The 17,116-nt window shown below is 37.9% G+C and overlaps 2 protein-coding genes across 2 annotated transcripts in view; both read right to left on the bottom strand.

Annotated features, from left to right (window-relative positions):
- Positions 1 to 17,116, bottom strand: part of LOC142348282 (F-actin-capping protein subunit alpha-2-like) — a 46,691-nt gene that overhangs the window by 22,388 nt on the left and 7,187 nt on the right. The gene's annotated exons all lie outside the window — the stretch shown is intronic.
- Positions 640 to 15,945, bottom strand: LOC142348280 (uncharacterized). The gene is made up of 4 exons (XM_075399576.1): positions 15,647 to 15,945; positions 4,302 to 4,401; positions 3,659 to 3,812; positions 640 to 831 (listed from the first exon to the last, which is right to left on the bottom strand). The coding sequence occupies exons 1-4, from the start codon at positions 15,809 to 15,811 to the stop codon at positions 693 to 695; spliced, it is 558 nt and encodes a 185-aa protein (XP_075255691.1). The 5' UTR covers positions 15,812 to 15,945; the 3' UTR covers positions 640 to 692.

The raw sequence follows: 17,116 nt of genomic DNA, 5'->3' as shown, positions 1-17,116 counted from the left end.
AAGATCCTGAACCTTCATCGGGAATCTTAGAGCTTAGCCATGTGTTGACGGATGTATGACAGGGAATAGGAGTGTATACACGTATAATGCTGATAGATTTGTTGCCTGTGGTGAGAGCCTTCATCATATCTTGAATAAAGCATAAGTTCATCCCCTTGTCAGACATGATGTTGAATATACACACTGCAAAGGCAACTGCTGTCATCGGATTAAAACTAAGGTCTACTCCAAGTTAATTTGAAGATTTCTTTTGAAATTTCATTAAGGAAAATCAAACATTTAAGCTTTCATCTATTACCCTCCACTCTAAAAGGTCTATTTTGTGTATTCTATATTCGACACTGAAATCCGATAAATTCCCGGTCATAATTACCTATTCAACACATTAACCTATCCTATGATTGTTTCAACTATTCAATAGCAAAAGCGAAAATTGCAGAAGTTTAAACAATGAAAATGAAAAAAGAACTTGAGACTATTATTGTCGAGAGGCCAAAAATAAAACAAATCTGGGTGAGGGCGAGAGTTAACTGCTCGTAAACATAGCATGTATTATGTATATACATTAACATTCGTTTCAGAATAATATCTAGGAAAAATTTTTATACAAAATTTTCTGTTCCACATAACATGGTAAACCTTTTCTATTGAAAAGAAAACTTGGTAACGAGTACATACGATTGGTCGACAACCTAGATGAAAGTTAAACAATTGCCTTTTGAGAATGTCTTTACGGAACACACTTTATTCTCATTGGTAAAAGAGAACTCCAAACAATGTTTCAAACCTCTCTCTTGATCCAAAGCGTAGAACTTGACCTCATCATTCTCTCTAAATAACAAATTGTTTCCTCCACTCTTTCATACAATTAAAAGTTAATTCGCAATTTCAAATGGTTGTTTTTACAGTTTAGGTTTAGTTTCACTCAAAAACGGAATCAGTATTTGTTATCGCGAATAACAGATCTTATCATATTCTGCTCCCCCAGCTTAGTTGTCTATTGTGTTCCCGCCAGCTTAGCTGCCAAATAACTTTTACGCACCTCGAAGACCACGCGCTGTTTTTTTACATAGTAAAATGCTATATGACAACATATAATTTGTTAAGTGTGGGTCATAAAAACACGGGGGGGGGGGGGGGGGGATAGATCAAATTTAAATCGCTAGCAAAATCGACTATGTCTCTGGAGATCAGCATGATAGCAAAGCTCTGTATTACTGCAGCTAATACGATATGTACAAGCCGATATAACGAATGCTGTGGACATTGCTGCGGTCTTCAAGCTTCTGTTATACCCTCGTACAGTAATTCACTTCTATTTTTCAAACTCTATCTACGAAAAGCATAGAAGAATTCGAAACCAGTGTTACAAACTAAAACCCAACATCTTTGCATTTTTGAATGCACTGCCCATACCGACTTGAGTTGCAAAAACTTTAGTTCAAATCAAAAGTTTGTCACAAGCAGCGTTGAAACACTTTCCCCTGCATCCATTTCGAAAGGGACTTCTACTCTTCCCAAAAAGGCAATAATTTTGAAAGTGCAGTAAATGTTAGATGGCAAATTATTGAATGGAATGAACATAAATTGAAAAACGCTGCTTTGAAAGAACGAAATTAAAGAAAACATAGCCGGACAAACCCTGGCCCACAATTCAAAAACTTTCATTGACAAAACATAGACCTAGAATGGATAAAAACTGCATTGGGAGAAACCATCTGGAAAATTCGATCACAGAAATCGAAAAAACAGTAAAAATCGAAGTCAAGTTGCCGCATGTGAACAAAAACCAAAATCAAAAGCGAATTTTTGTTCAAACACGGTTTTCCCACTCTACTTTAGAGTGAATAAATTCACCTCCCAAAAAACACTAGCTTTTTCGCTCTATTTCCTGTTTTGGTGTGACCAAATCACTTCATTTGACTTAAAAAATAATGAAAATTTGTGAACAGATCTTAAAAAAACATAGCGGCAAGAATTCCGGAAACGACTCGAAGGAAACAAAAAACAACCACTCCAGTCAATTCATGGAAAAATTAGCTCCTAAAAACAGCTTGCACCAAAAATACGAACTAAAAAAGAACTTTCTTTATTACACGGAAAAAGCCAAAGTAAAGTTCCGCCTAGCAAATATAGCATTATAGTGCTCGCGAAACAAAAGACAAGTCAAAATAAGCTAAGAAATTAATTCAGATTATAGAAAAAAACAATTAATTGTAAAAAAATAAAACAAAGTTTCAAATTTCTCAATTTTTTATGTTATATTTCTCGACAAAATATTTCATACCAACAAAAATGTAACCACTAAGTATCTAAAAGATCCATAATTAGTAAGCATATTTTCAGTAAAAACAAATAATAGGCGAAAAATGACTACAATTTACCAAAAATCAGCAGGATCTTGAAAACATCAAAATTAGCAAAAAAACCTATTAACTAGCAGAAACCTTCAAACTACCATAAAAGACCACAAAATTATTACAGAGTCATAATCTTATCCAAAAATTACCCGCTTTACAAAAACTGCATGTAAACAAAAAAGATTTGCTCGCTTACAGAATTTTCTGGATCTCTCGAAAACAGCGGCATTAACGAAAAGGCGAATCTTTTGCTGCACTCCTCAATTTTGTTCAGCACACAAATCACTTCAATTTATTTCACTGATTTCATTTCCTGATGCAAAAATTATTCTCAAAACTGATTAAAAAATAAGACACTTCTCCAATACTCCACTTCGAGTTGTAAACAGGAGCACCTAAACACAATTCAAATCTTTGAATTGTAAAAAAGCATAGCAGAATAAGACCCGAAAAAACTAGTAATTGGATCACCAAATAATGGTTATAAAAACAAATTCTCAAAAAAATCAGTTCAAGACGTCGATAATTTTAAAAGTCAAACTGCACCATGTGAATCTTGCCATAATTCGAAACTGTATTTCTAAACACTGCTTGAAAAGAGGTATGCAAAACCGCAAAACTTAGCTTTTATCCACTGGAGCGGCATGACCGAAACGAATTTGACTCCAAAAATCAAAATTTTCAGCAGATCTTGCGAAGATAGGACAATTTCCAGAAAAAACATTACCAACAAACGTCGGAGCGAATTGCTCTCAAACGACCGGCTGGCTTCGTCAGTAGCTAGCTACAGTTTAGTGAGGTAGCTTAAGCTTTATTGAAGGATTGTGAGGCCAGCGCAGTGGGGGGGGGGGTCAACCATTAAGAACCGCCCTTCACACCATAAATAAATATAAGTCTCCAAAACAGTTTCTGTGAATCGCATACTTTGATACTAGTGAGCTGAAAAGCTCTACGATAACTTAATGCCCATTGGGCGCTACCCGTTTATCCCGTTTGTGAGAACGAAAAGTAAAATGGGCCAGACGAAAAATCGGTCAAGCAAAAAAATCGCATTAAAAAGACCAACAGGACTAATATAATTGCAACAAACTTCGTTTGAGAGCAAATAAACAGGAAAAATTGTGTTCAACGAAAATCTAATCTTTTATAGTGTTCCATACCTTTGAACTGCCTAAAACTGAACAAGTTAGCTTCAGTTTAAATCCGACCAGGAAAATAACTAAGCATTTTCTCACAGTTCAAGAAGTGAGGATGGAAACAATTGTTAGTTTTTTTTTCTGAACGTTTGATCGACTTACGCTTTGAAAGGCATGTATTTGCACTTCTCGAGTGTGTCATCTGTGCACAGTTTGGAGAATTCTATCAAGGTCGAGTTCAGTTTTTCTTTAATTGGGTTACACTTTCCTGCAACTTCGTAGTAAGCTGTACATTTTGCATGCAGAGGCCCCGCAGCTATTGTAAAAAAAATGAATCTACCCTGTCTACCCCAAAGGAGGCTTTTGAACTCATTATAGCAAGGTACAATATTCAGGTGCTTTAACTACATCCGGTCAAAATAGAGTAGACTTTATAACTTAAATAAATTTTATAAAATTTCGGAATTTATGAAATTCGCTATTTGATAGAATTTACTTAGGTCACTATGTCTCAAAATTAAATGTTTCTGATCTGATTGCGTCAGAAGCTGGTCTCATCGAGAGCTAAGCTACGTATGTAGCTAAAGAAATCTGCCTTACTTAAGCTATATATAGTAATAATCAATCTTCATTGGTGCGATCAAAAAATATAAAGACCTGAAATACTGTGAAAAAAAGTTGTGCTTGCACATAAAACTACTAACCATGGGTACAAGATAGATAACAAGATAGCCGCCTCGCAAGTAAAGTTAACAAATGCTCAAAAGGGGCAGCATACAATTTTTCACGCAGAATACTCACATACCTAGAACTAACAAAATTACAACGGCAAGCATTGCCAATATAATCAAGATAAGTGGCGCTAATGCAGACATTCTCTTCGTTCTCGCTTTAGTTGACCGTCTTCAAACAGGAGCTTAAGTCAAGAGTGGCAAGACAATTTTTTTGAATATTTGGAAGCTTAACAGGTTTTGCTCATATTTTTTACAGAATTCATAAGCGACCACAGCTTAAACGGAGAATTTCAATAGTGAGAGAACTAAGATTTCAAATCCTGAGCGGACAAACTTCATTTGCGGACAAATTTTGGGTCTTTCCCATTATAGCCCCCCATTGTGGTATATTTACCATGATTGGGGGCTATAGGTTATCCGACCAGTAGGCGGGCGGGGGGGGGGGGTATTATTATTATTATGGCTTTGTGAAAATTTCACGGGGAGTATAAGTCCCGGAATTATATCATATAATTAGAAAGACAGTTTTGCCACAGGCACAAAAGGATCCAACAACAGAGGTTATTCTCAGCCCAGTTTTTATTGAAAAATTTCCACATCAATTCTAGAAGTCTTCCTTTCAAGTTAATGTTATCAAAAAAGTTCACTTTGCTTTGGAGGATGTTCACCCGAAATCCAGTTCTATACCAAAAATTGAGTCTCTGCGCTTCGTATCCAACCTCTGGCAGTATAACCCTAGATCTACTTCCGGCCCATTAAATAACGTAATAGTTGCGCAAGTCAACATCGTACTTTCCTGACAATACGCTGCCAAAAAGTAGAACAGTCTTTTAGGACTTTAGAGTGGTCGCAGTATATTGCTTTGAACAATAGCTTCTTTGAATCAATTTCTATTTGTCATCCATTTCATGACCTTTTTATTAAACCGCTCTAAAAATTGATACTCGTTCCTCTTTAACTCACAGCATTCAGATGCAAAGATTAATGTCGGGCTTACAATAGCTCATATAAGTAAAACTTTGTTTTCTTGGAACTTTGGCAGCTGGTGTTTCGTCGAAAGAGATAAAACGCCTTCATTGCTTTCGCTATTCGATTCCGCACATTTTCCAACCAATTTAGGGTGTCGACTATAGTTAGCCCAAGACCTTTAACGACTCTCTTCTCTTGGATCAAATTATTTTCTGAGAGTGTACAACCTCCTAGAGACGTCTCCAGAAAGCAAATTGTGTAATAGAGCACTGTTTGGAATTGAAAAGAAGGCAGTTTTGGACACTCTAAATGTGGAGGTTGTTAAGGTCAACTTGCAGCTTGTCTAGACTGTCATTTTTGGAACAATGGATTAGTTTTAAATTATCTGAAAACAAGAGTGCCAGAGACAAAAAAGACTACTTTTGGCAGGTCGTTAATGTAGATCAGGAAAAAGATAGGTCCCAATACAGAGCCTTGAGGAACTCCGCAAGAGACCAGACGTTTCTCAGATTGTTAGCCGACAACATTTACGCTTTGTGTTCTGCCAGGCAGATAATCTTTAATAAGTGAAAAGAGTCTTCGTGGTATATTCATGCTTGCTAACTTCATCAAAACTGAAAGCTTTATTTTGTCAAAGGCCTTAGAAAAATCAAACATAAGTAGGAAACAGAACTCTTCTTATGCACTAAGATTCTCAAAGATAATTGACAGATTCATGATAAGCTGCAGGATTACAGACCTGCCCGGTACAAAACCAAATTAACAGGATGTAATGCTGCTCAAAAAATGTTCTGAGAAAAACTTCAAAACAAACATCTCAAAAACATGATGTTGAGCAGTGTGACAGGTCTATAATTTTTCACCTCACTTTTGTTACCATCTTTGAAGATTGGCGAGACCAAACCGTTCTTCCATGAACCGGGAACTTTATGTAACGTTCCAATATTGTTGAACAGACTGTTAATCGATTTGGAGACAGTTTTTACAGTTTTCGTAAGCAGAATTGGGGGAATGCCATCAGCGCCTCTACTTTTTGTGACAACCAGCATTTCGAGCTCTCGGTAAAGTTTATTTTATGTCCACCAGCTTCCAGAAGAGGTGGAGCATCAATCTGTTCATAGCTTTCATCAGTAATTACTGATGAGAAATAAGTGTTGAAAAATTCTGCCTTTTTTGCTGTTTTGTGCAACAGAATTCCAATCAAGATGCATAATTTTTCGGTGGGAATTTGGAAACTTTTTTGGAAACTTTTCAAATATTTGAATATTCTAGCTGTTTTTGCTTGAAATTAGTTCTTTTTCGTATTCTTGTCGGTACCTTTCTTGCAGGTTAGCACAATGCTTTTCCAGTTCTATTAGTTGGGTGGCTCGGTGAGGAGAGAAATTCACGCAACGTTTCGATTTACGCATTTGTCCTCAATTTGTTTAATTTTGTGTGATCACCCACGGCGGAAGTTCTTGTCTCCATCGAGTACTTCTAGGCATAGTTTTTTCTATCAGACGAAAGATCCATTCGTACCACAAATCTGTTTTTATCTATGCTGCTGTAATAGTAGGGGCCAAAGGGATTGTTCGTACTGAGCTCATTTAGGTAACCAAAGTCACAATTGCAATAGCTATAGTATACCACTTGTTTCTTTTGAGGCTCTCTTGATGTACCAGTTATTTTGATTTGTACCGGGAAATGGTCAGAGTTTTCTTCTAAATTGTCTAATCTACAGATTGAAGTTATCAAACTTGAATCATTGGCTAGTACTAAGTCTAAACAGGATGACTTGGTGGTGTTAAAACTGATACATTGCTTGAAATTAGCGTCGATAAGTCTGTTTACAAAACAGTCTTCATAAGCATCATTTGATCGGTATACGTCCCAATCTATACCGGGTGAGTTAATCACCAGCACGGAGAATTTATTGATTAGCGAAAACTGATAGAAGGCAAAAAATAGCATCAATGTCATTTTGTTGAGATATATAGGGGCTTATTCGTTTTGTTGAGATCTATAGTAAAATGTGAAAGACCCCAAAATTCATTTTTAATGTCAAGAAAAAATGTTCAAAAGACAACTTTTGAATTACCAAGAAGAACCTCTAGGCTCATAGATTTGATTTCACCTGTTCAAAAAAAATGTTCAACAGGATTTTCAGCGTCTACTTAGGAGTTTCTTTTTGAAAATAGCCAAAGCATTTTATTTGTTAATAAGGTGACTACAGTCACAGAAGATTTGCCAGCTGCATATGACTACTTCAGAGAAACATTAAACAATCTGTCTTATCCGGCATTTGAGAAATCACAGAAAACTTTTCCTTCAATTTCACAATTGAAAGAAAAGTTTTCTAAGTTGTATTTGTATTAGTCTGGTCTCGTAAGCTTCCATATCGATGAGCAAGAACTAATTATGTCAATCGATAATAATAATAATAAAATAATAATAATAATATTAATAATAAAAATAATAATCAAAATAATAATAATAATATGAATTTACAAAAAAAGTTGACGGGATTCAATATCCCTCTTACAGAAGTCAGGTAAAACATATGGAGCATCCACATGAATAGCGCAAAGAGCACAGGTTATTCTCTGGATAGTTTTCATGGAAAAATGTCCGACAGGAGCTTTGGCTTGAGACCCAAAGGCTGGGTAACATTAACTGCTGGTAAATGTTTTATGAGACGGGAAGTTCTCACAAATAATTCTTGGTATTGAAGCTCAGTACTAGGATATTCAGTGTGGGATAATTTTGCAGTCACGAGAACTCGCTCTTCCAAGTTTGAAAGCGAATTGTGCGTCAATGTCAGCCGCCGCTGCACATCTTTACCAGCGTGAAGACGTCAAGTACTTGAATGTACATTGGAATTGGCAGGAGATTAAGAAATATTAATCGTTCCCTATAATCGGATTTCCTAGACAAAACCCATTTGGTATCTCGGCGCTGTAGCTGTTCAATCTTCCTCATGTCTCCCCTGGATCCAAACCAGCAAGGTGAAGCAAAACATAAAGTGTTGAGAATAGTACTTTTGTATCGATCCAGCTTCCGATTTCACAGATTGCTCCAGAGACATTACTTCTGGCAAAGAAAAATGTATTGTAGGCTTTTTGAAGTCGTGTCGAGATATGAAGGGACCAGTTTAGATTATGTGTCATGGTGAGACCCAGGTCTTTGTGAGCGGAAACGATTTCAACACTTGCACCATTTAGGATATATTGGGGACAATCACCATAGAAAATGATAATCGTCCGCTTTTCTGCATGGAATATCATCTCTTTGTAGCTTGCCCAGTTTTCCAATTCAGATAAAAATTGTTAGTAAATTTGAGTCTGAGGCCAGAAGTTTAGTGTCATCAGCGAGGATGAAGCAGGCTGCCTGAGTTAGAGTAAGATATTCCGGCAAACTGTTTATGTATACCAAGAAGAAGAGGTCCCACAAGGGAGCCCTAAGGGACACCGCTTGTTACTTCCAGTAGTGATGATGAACAGTCTTCAATGGTAACACATTGCCAACGTTCGCTCAGGCTAAACTTCTTCCAGGTCAAGAAATAAAATGTGAGTTGCCTTTCTACTATCGATTCCTTGGTAAATAGATCTTAAAGAGACCAAGAGTAGCAATATGCACGATCTACCTTTCCGAAATCCGAATTGAGCATTCGTTAACTGGGGTGATATGATAGACCACAGTTATTCAAACAAGCATCTTTCTAAGATTTTTCTTGCACAAGGAAGGAGTGCGACAGGTCGATAGTTGATGACCAGACTTCGATTTTCTTTCAATATCGGTACAACTTTAGACATTTTCCATTGATCTGGATAGATGCCAGTTTCTTTTGCTTTTCTCAAAATAAAAGACAGTGATTTTGCTAGGTTGTCCACCTGAGACTTCAGGATACAATTGGGAATGTTATCGTCACCAGTTGTTTTTTGATGTCTCGATTGATTAGAATACTAAGAACATAGTTTTCGCTAGTATTGAAATCCCCGTCTTCGTGATATTTGAGAGGGTCTTTTAGAATGTCATAAGTAGTTGTGGGCAAGTAAACAGATCTGAAGTAGATATTCAGCAAATTGGCTTTGTCGGCCAGAGTTTTTGCCTCCGAGACTTCATTTCGAAGAACAGGTGGATGTGTTACATTTGCTCTCACTTTTCTCAGGTGTTGAAAAATTTTGTCGGTTGATCTCTGTGCAAAAATCCTACCTTCATAAACACTGAGATCCTGCTCCAATTGCACGTTTTGGAGAATTTCTCATCTGCTGTATCTTTGAGATCTGATCAGGTTTTCTTTTTTCCATTGTATGCATTTTTTTAATCAGATTTGAAGACATAGGAGAGACCCAGGGTGCAAGACTCTTTCTATCTCTCGTCTTGATAGGAACAAATTCTTTAAGGAATGATGAAGGCCACTCAAGCCACAGTGAGATCATTAAGGAAGGATTGGTCCAGCACTAAGGTTTGAAAGGATTCTTCTGTATCGATTGGGCAAGTCCTTCTTCGTCTGCTTTGCTGAAATTGTATGACTTTTGTGGTTTTTGCGACGTGATTCTGCAATCACAATTGAGTTTCATTGATATTGGTTTATGATCTGAGGAGAAAGGTGTATTCTGGCAGACCTCATTAATGGAAGTTATCTGTTCAGGCTGAGACGACAGGCAAAGATCAAGAATCTTGGAGGAGGTTGTTTTGAAGTTGACCAGTTGGATCAAATTGAATTCCACGAAGTTTTCAGCAAATTCCATCTCGTATGAGCTTGGACTTGATAAGTCATTCCAGTCGACCTCGGACAGGTTCAAGTCCCCCATTGCAAGAATAGGTAGGTTCGGGTGTAGATTTCCGGCAATAAATTTTTCCGGGCAACTGTATCGAGGCCAAAAGTTTAGTATCATCAGCGGGGATGAAGCAAGCTGCCTGATTTAGAGTAAGATATTCCGGCAAACTGTTTATGTATACCAAGAAGAAGAGGTCCCACAAGGGAGCCCCCTAAGGGACACCGCTTGTTACTTCCAGTAGTGATGATGAACAGTCTTCAATGGTAACACATTGCCAACGGTCGCTCAGACCAAACTTTTTCCAGGTCAAGAAATAAAATGTGAGTTGCCTTTCTACTATCGATTCCTTGGTAAATAGATCTTAAAGAGACCAAGAGTAGCAATATGCACGATCTACCTTTCCGAAATCCGAATTGAGCATTCGTTAACTGGGGTGATATGATAGACCACAGTTATTCAAACAAGCATCTTTCTAAGATTTTGCTTGCACAAGGAAGGAGTGCGACAGGTCGATAGTTGATGACCAGACTTCGATTTTCTTTTTTCAATATCGGTACAACTTTAGACATTTTCCATTGATCTGGATAGATGCCAGTCTTTTGCTTTTCTGAAAATAAAAGACAGTGATTTTGCTAGGCTGTCCACCTGAGACTTCAGGATACAATTGGGAATGTTATCGTCACCAGTTGTTTTTTGATGTCTAGATTGATTAGAATACTAAGAACATAGTTTTCGCTAGTATTGAAATCCCCGTCTTCGTGATACTTGAGAGGGTCTTTTGGAATGTCATAAGTAGTTGTGGGCAAGTAAACAGATCTGAAGTAGATATTAAGCAAATTGGCTTTTTCGGCTGGAGTTTTTGCCTCCGAGACTTCATTTCGAAGAACAGGTGGATGTGTTACATTTCCTCTCACTTTTCTCAGGTGTTGAAAAATTTTGTCGGTTGATATCTGTGCAAAAATCCTACCTTCATACACACTGAGATCCTGCTCCAATTGGACGTTTTGGAGAATTTCTCATCTGCTGTATCTTTGAGATCTGATCAGGTTTTCTTTTTTCCATTGTAAGCATTTTTTAAATCAGATTTGAAGACATAGGAGAGACCCAGGGTGCAAGACTCTTTCTATTTCTCGTCTTGATAGGAACAAATTCTTTAAGGAATGATGAAGGCCACTCAAGCCACAGTGAGATCATTAAGGAAGGATTGGTCCAGCACTAAGGTTTGAAAGGATTCTTCTGTATCGATTGGGCAAGTCCTTCTTCGTCTGCTTTGCTGAAATTGTATGACTTTTGTGGTTTTTGCGACGTGATTCTGCAATCACAATTGAGTTTCATTGATATTGGTTTATGATCTGAGGAGAAAGGTGTATTCTGGCAGACCTCATTAATGGAAGTTATCTGTTCAGGCTGAGACGACAGGCAAAGATCAAGAATCTTGGAGGAGGTTGTTTTGAAGTTGACCAGTTGGATCAAATTGAATTCCACGAAGTTTTCAGCAAATTCCATCTCGTATGAGCTTGGACTTGATAAGTCATTCCAGTCGACCTCGGACAGGTTCAAGTCCCCCATTGCAAGAATAGGTAGGTTCGGGTGTAGATTTCCGGCAATAAATTTTTCCGGGCAACTGTATCGAGGCCAAAAGTTTAGTCTCATCAGCGGGGATGAAGCAGGCTGCCTGATTTAGAGTAAGATATTCCGGCAAACTGTTTATGTATACCAAGAAGAAGAGGTCCCATAAGGGAGCCCCCTAAGGGACACCGCTTGTTACTTCCAGTAGTGATGATGAACAGTCTTCAATGGTAACACATTGCCAACGGTCGCTCAGACCAAACTTTTTCCAGGTCAAGAAATAAAATGTGAGTTGCCTTTCTACTATCGATTCCTTGGTAAATAGATCTTAAAGAGACCAAGAGTAGCAATATGCACGATCTACCTTTCCGAAATCCGAATTGAGCATTCGTTAACTGGGGTGATATGATAGACCACAGTTATTCAAACAAGCATCTTTCTAAGATTTTGCTTGCACAAGGAAGGAGTGCGACAGGTCGATAGTTGATGACCAGACTTCGATTTTCTTTTTTCAATATCGGTACAACTTTAGACATTTCCATTGATCTGGATAGATGCCAGTTTCTTTTGCTTTTCTGAAAATAAAAGACAGTGATTTTGCTAGGCTGTCCACCTGAGACTTCAGGATACAATTGGGAATGTTATCGTCACCAGTTGTTTTTTGATGTCTAGATTGATTAGAATACTAAGAACATAGTTTTCGCTAGTATTGAAATCCCCGTCTTCGTGATATTTGAGAGGGTCTTTTGGAATGTCATAAGTAGTTGTGGGCAAGTAAACAGATCTGAAGTAGATATTAAGCAAATTGGCTTTTTCGGCTGGAGTTTTTGCCTCCGAGACTTCATTTCGAAGAACAGGTGGATGTGTTACATTTCCTCTCACTTTTCTCAGGTGTTGAAAAATTTTGTCGGTTGATCTCTGTGCAAAAATCCTACCTTCATAAAGACTGAGATCCTGCTCCAATTGCACCTTTTGGAGAATTTCTCATCTGCTGTATCTTTGAGATCTGATCAGGTTTTCTTTTTTCCATTGTATGCATTTTTTTAAATCAGATTTGAAGAAATAGGAGAGACCCAGGGTGCAAGACTCTTTCTATCTCTCGTCTTGATAGGAACAAATTCTTTAAGGAATGATGAAGGCCACTCAAGCCACAGTGAGATCATTAAGGAAGGATTGGTCCAGCACTAAGGTTTGAAAGGATTCTTCTGTATCGATTGGGCAAGTCCTACTTCGTCTGCTTTGCTGAAATTGTATGACTTTTGTGGTTTTTGCGACGTGATTCTGCAATCACAATTGAGTTTCATTGATATTGGTTTATGATCTGAGGAGAAAGGTGTATTCTGGCAGACCTCATTAATGGAAGTTATCTGTTCAGGCTGAGACGACAGGCAAAGATCAAGAATCTTGGAGGAGGTTGTTTTGAAGTTGACCAGTTGGATCAAATTGAATTCCACGAAGTTTTCAGCAAATTCCATCTCGTATGAGCTTGGACTTGATAAGTCATTCCAGTCGACCTCGGACAGGTTCAAGTCCCCCATTGCAAGAATAGGTAGGTTCGGGTGTAGATTTCCGGCAATAAATTTTTCCGGGCAACTGTATCGAGGCCAAAAGTTTAGTGTCATCGGCGGGGATGAAGCAGGCTGCCTGAGTTAGAGTAAGATATTCCGGCAAACTGTTTATGTATACCAAGAAGAAGAGGTCCCACAAGGGAGCCCTAAGGGACACCGCTTGTTACTTCCAGTAGTGATGATGAACAGTCTTCAATGGTAACACATTGCCAACGGTCGCTCAGACCAAACTTTTTCCAGGTCAAGAAATAAAATGTGAGTTGCCTTTCTACTATCGATTCCTTGGTAAATAGATCTTAAAGAGACCAAGAGTAGCAATATGCACGATCTACCTTTCCGAAATCCGAATTGAGCATTCGTTAACTGGGATGATATGATAGACCACAGTTATTCAAACAAGCATCTTTCTAAGATTTTGCTTGCACAAGGAAGGAGTGCGACAGGTCGATAGTTGATGACCAGACTTCGATTTTCTTTTTTCAATATCGGTACAACTTTAGACATTTTCCATTGATCTGGATAGATGCCAGTTTCTTTTGCTTTTCTCAAAATAAAAGACAGTGATTTTGCTAGGCTGTCCACCTGAGACTTCAGGATACAATTGGGAATGTTATCGTCACCAGTTGTTTTTTGATGTCTCGATTGATTAGAATACTAAGAACATAGTTTTCGCTAGTATTGAAATCCCCGTCTTCGTGATATTTGAGAGGGTCTTTTAGAATGCCATAAGTAGTTGTGGGCAAGTGAACAGATCTGAAGTAGATATTCAGCAAATTGGCTTTGTCGGCCAGAGTTTTTGCCTCCGAGACTTCATTTCGAAGAACAGGTGGATGTGTTACATTTCCTCTCACTTTTCTCAGGTGTTGAAAAATTTTGTCGGTTGATCTCTGTGCAAAAATCCTACCTTCATACACACTGAGATCCTGCTCCAACTGCACGTTTTGGAGAATTTCTCATCTGCTGTATCTTTGAGATCTGATCAGGTTTTCTTTTTTCCATTGTAAGCATTTTTTAAATCAGATTTGAAGACATAGGAGAGACCCAGGGTGCAAGACTCTTTCTATCTCTCGTCTTGATAGGAACAAATTCTTTAAGGAATGATGAAGGCCACTCAAGCCACAGTTAGATCATTAAGGTAGGATTGGTCCAGCACTAAGGTTTGAAAGGATTCTTCTGTATCGATTGGGCAAGTCCTACTTCGTCTGCTTTGCTGAAATTGTATGACTTTTGTGGTTTTCGCGACGTGATTCTGCAATCACAATTGAGTTTCATTGATATTGGTTTATGATCTGAGGAGAAAGGTGTATTCTGGCAGACCTCATTAATGGAAGTTATCTGTTCAGGCTGAGACGACAGGCAAAGATCAAGAATCTTGGAGGAGGTTGTTTTGAAGTTGACCAGTTGGATCAAATTGAATTCCACGAAGTTTTCAGCAAATTCCATCTCGTATGAGCTTGGACTTGATAAGTCATTCCAGTCGACCTCGGACAGGTTCAAGTCCCCAATTGCAAGAATAGGTAGGTTCGGGTGTAGATTTCCGGCAATAAATTTTTCCGGGCAACTGTATCGAGTAGGACGATTAAATGTAGTTCTTGATATAACGATAGAGGCAAATGAGATTGTCGCAAGATCATGCCGCCCAGAGCTCATCAAGTCAGATCTTATAATTGAGACCAGATCTTTCTGCTGTTCATTTTTTTAAATTTTAATTTATTAAGCCCTGTTGAAAGGTTTCGTTGGAAGTTTAAGGACGTCCATTCTCGGTGTTTAGTATAATTTCATTCCAGTAAACCATTGTCAGGTTTTTGGAAACATCATCAGTTTTCGTTTTCATGAGGAAATTTCTTGGATATTTCGTGGAAATCATCGGGGTAACTAAACAGTAGTTTCATTGTTATAGAGCTATAGTATGTCTCACTGAGTGAAGGTGAAGCGTAGCAACAAAAGAGAAATTAAAAATGGCAACAATATCGTTTGAGAGCAATTAAAAATGCACGTGCTTGAGTGGGGCCTAATAGTTTTTGAGTGACAAATCTTGCATCTCCAAATTTTAATTACCGTTTGGAACTATCGCGTTACCTCGATGTTATAGCACAGCAACAACGTACCCGTGACAATCTTGGAAGGCACTTAGTAATATTAACAAAAATGGATATCATAGGATAGCCAAATGATTAAGAGGGTTTTTAGCATCATGATCCCTCAGCTGGTGGCGTTGTAAAGCGAAGCATTTTCGGATCTTTTCCGTTTGTGCCCCCCAGCTAAGTGGGCGCATATTATTTGCACCCCCCCCCCCCCCCCCCCGACGCACGTGCAATATTTTTACATAATGATTTACTATGTAATGACACGTGCTCTGTAACTGGGGGGCGCATAACGTACTGGGGGGGGGGGGGGGGGGGGGTGGTACAAACCGAAAAGATCCGCATTTTTTTTTTAGTTACAAGACAGACTCCCACAAAATAAAACAGAAACACTATCAAATCTGCAAAGATTTGCTGCAATGCTCGAAAACAAACGAATGATATCCCACACCAAAAACACCAAGCTCCTGTTAGTCTGTCGAGATACATTTCCACCAGAACCATCATCTCCTCTGGGCAGCATGGAGTCAAGAAGGGCTGAGCTCACATATGACTGGTTGTTTTGATCTTCCTGGGTGGCCCCATCGCTAACTGAACCAATTACTTGGACCTTAGCATCTTTTCGGGTCATTATTAAATTAATTTTAACAGACCAGACAACCCTGAAAGGATAATCTTGAAGACAATCTTGACTATAGACAAATAATTCTTAAATCTGATCTCTTCCGTTTGCCCCCACCCCCTCCACGCTTTTCACAAGTGAAAATGATTTTTTGAAATTATTTTTTTTTGCAACAAGTAAATTAAAATTATAACCATACGGTTAAATATACCTGAAAAAAAAATATTTCAAATCATTCAAACAAAATAATATAATAAACATCAACAATTTTCTTAAAGAATCACATGATCTACTACTCCTCTCTTCCATTGTTACGGGAAAAGTAGATATCAACTGGCAGAAGTACATATCGTTCTCAGATTCGCGAACCAGATCGTCTACTAAAACTCTCAAAATTAATGCAAATGAAAATCTCAAGACTCGGCAAAAGGCGGACTTTTGGTATAGGGCATCAACCCTTGCAAACCTGCTTAGTACCAGTATTGACTTATTTCACGACACAGAAACTCTGAAAACCCGACTATCAGACATCTACTCGGTATATTTTCTGGAATACTACAACGAACTGACTTCTTGCACTTGGCATATCAGATGTGGATGTCCTATTGGTAATTGTTCTGTACAGAAACGACTTAAAACTACTCAAACTGTGACTGATTGAATTGATATGGGTCTAAAGAACCCCTGAGTTTACTCTAAAGTCTATATCATTATTATTATTATTTTAAAATTTTTTTTCGATTGTTTTCTTCCTAAAAATAAAAATAACTTTTAAAAGCTCCTACGTTACTATTCAAAGGAATTTTTTCATGTTGTGAGAGCAAGAAATCATTCACCGTTTTCTTAAAAACGTTTCCATTTTTTGCCAACCGAAGCCAATGTGGTAACTTATTCCATTTTTGTACGCATTGACAAACAATCGAATTCATTCCAAAGATTGTTTCGGCATTTTGTCTAACTTTGAATTGTTTTGTTCGAGTATTTTGATGAAGACTCAGATACCCGTGACAATTTTCAGAATTTTCTGGCCTAGCGATTTCACAATAAAATTTTATTAGCGCCATTTTTGCTATTATTAGCTCAGCTGGTAGGGTTTTTGTCTGGATTAGCAGATCTCTCGCTTTGTCATACTTTTTGCGTAGAAATCACACCTTTATACCCCAGTTAATCTGTCGGTTAAGGCGTTTTAGGATTTTTGCAGATAAATTTTGAAAAAAGATTGCCGAAAATGATAAGTGCGAAAGCACAAGTGATTTTAAAAGAAGAATGCGCGCGTTCAGGAGAACTTGTCTTATAAGGTAAATTGATCTTATA

Source organism: Convolutriloba macropyga, chromosome 10 (genome assembly GCF_964194025.1).
Source record: "Convolutriloba macropyga chromosome 10, txConMacr16.3, whole genome shotgun sequence".
In the NCBI taxonomy this organism is placed as follows: Eukaryota; Metazoa; Xenacoelomorpha; order Acoela; family Convolutidae; genus Convolutriloba; species Convolutriloba macropyga.
This window is presented reverse-complemented; position numbering and strand designations above follow the sequence as displayed.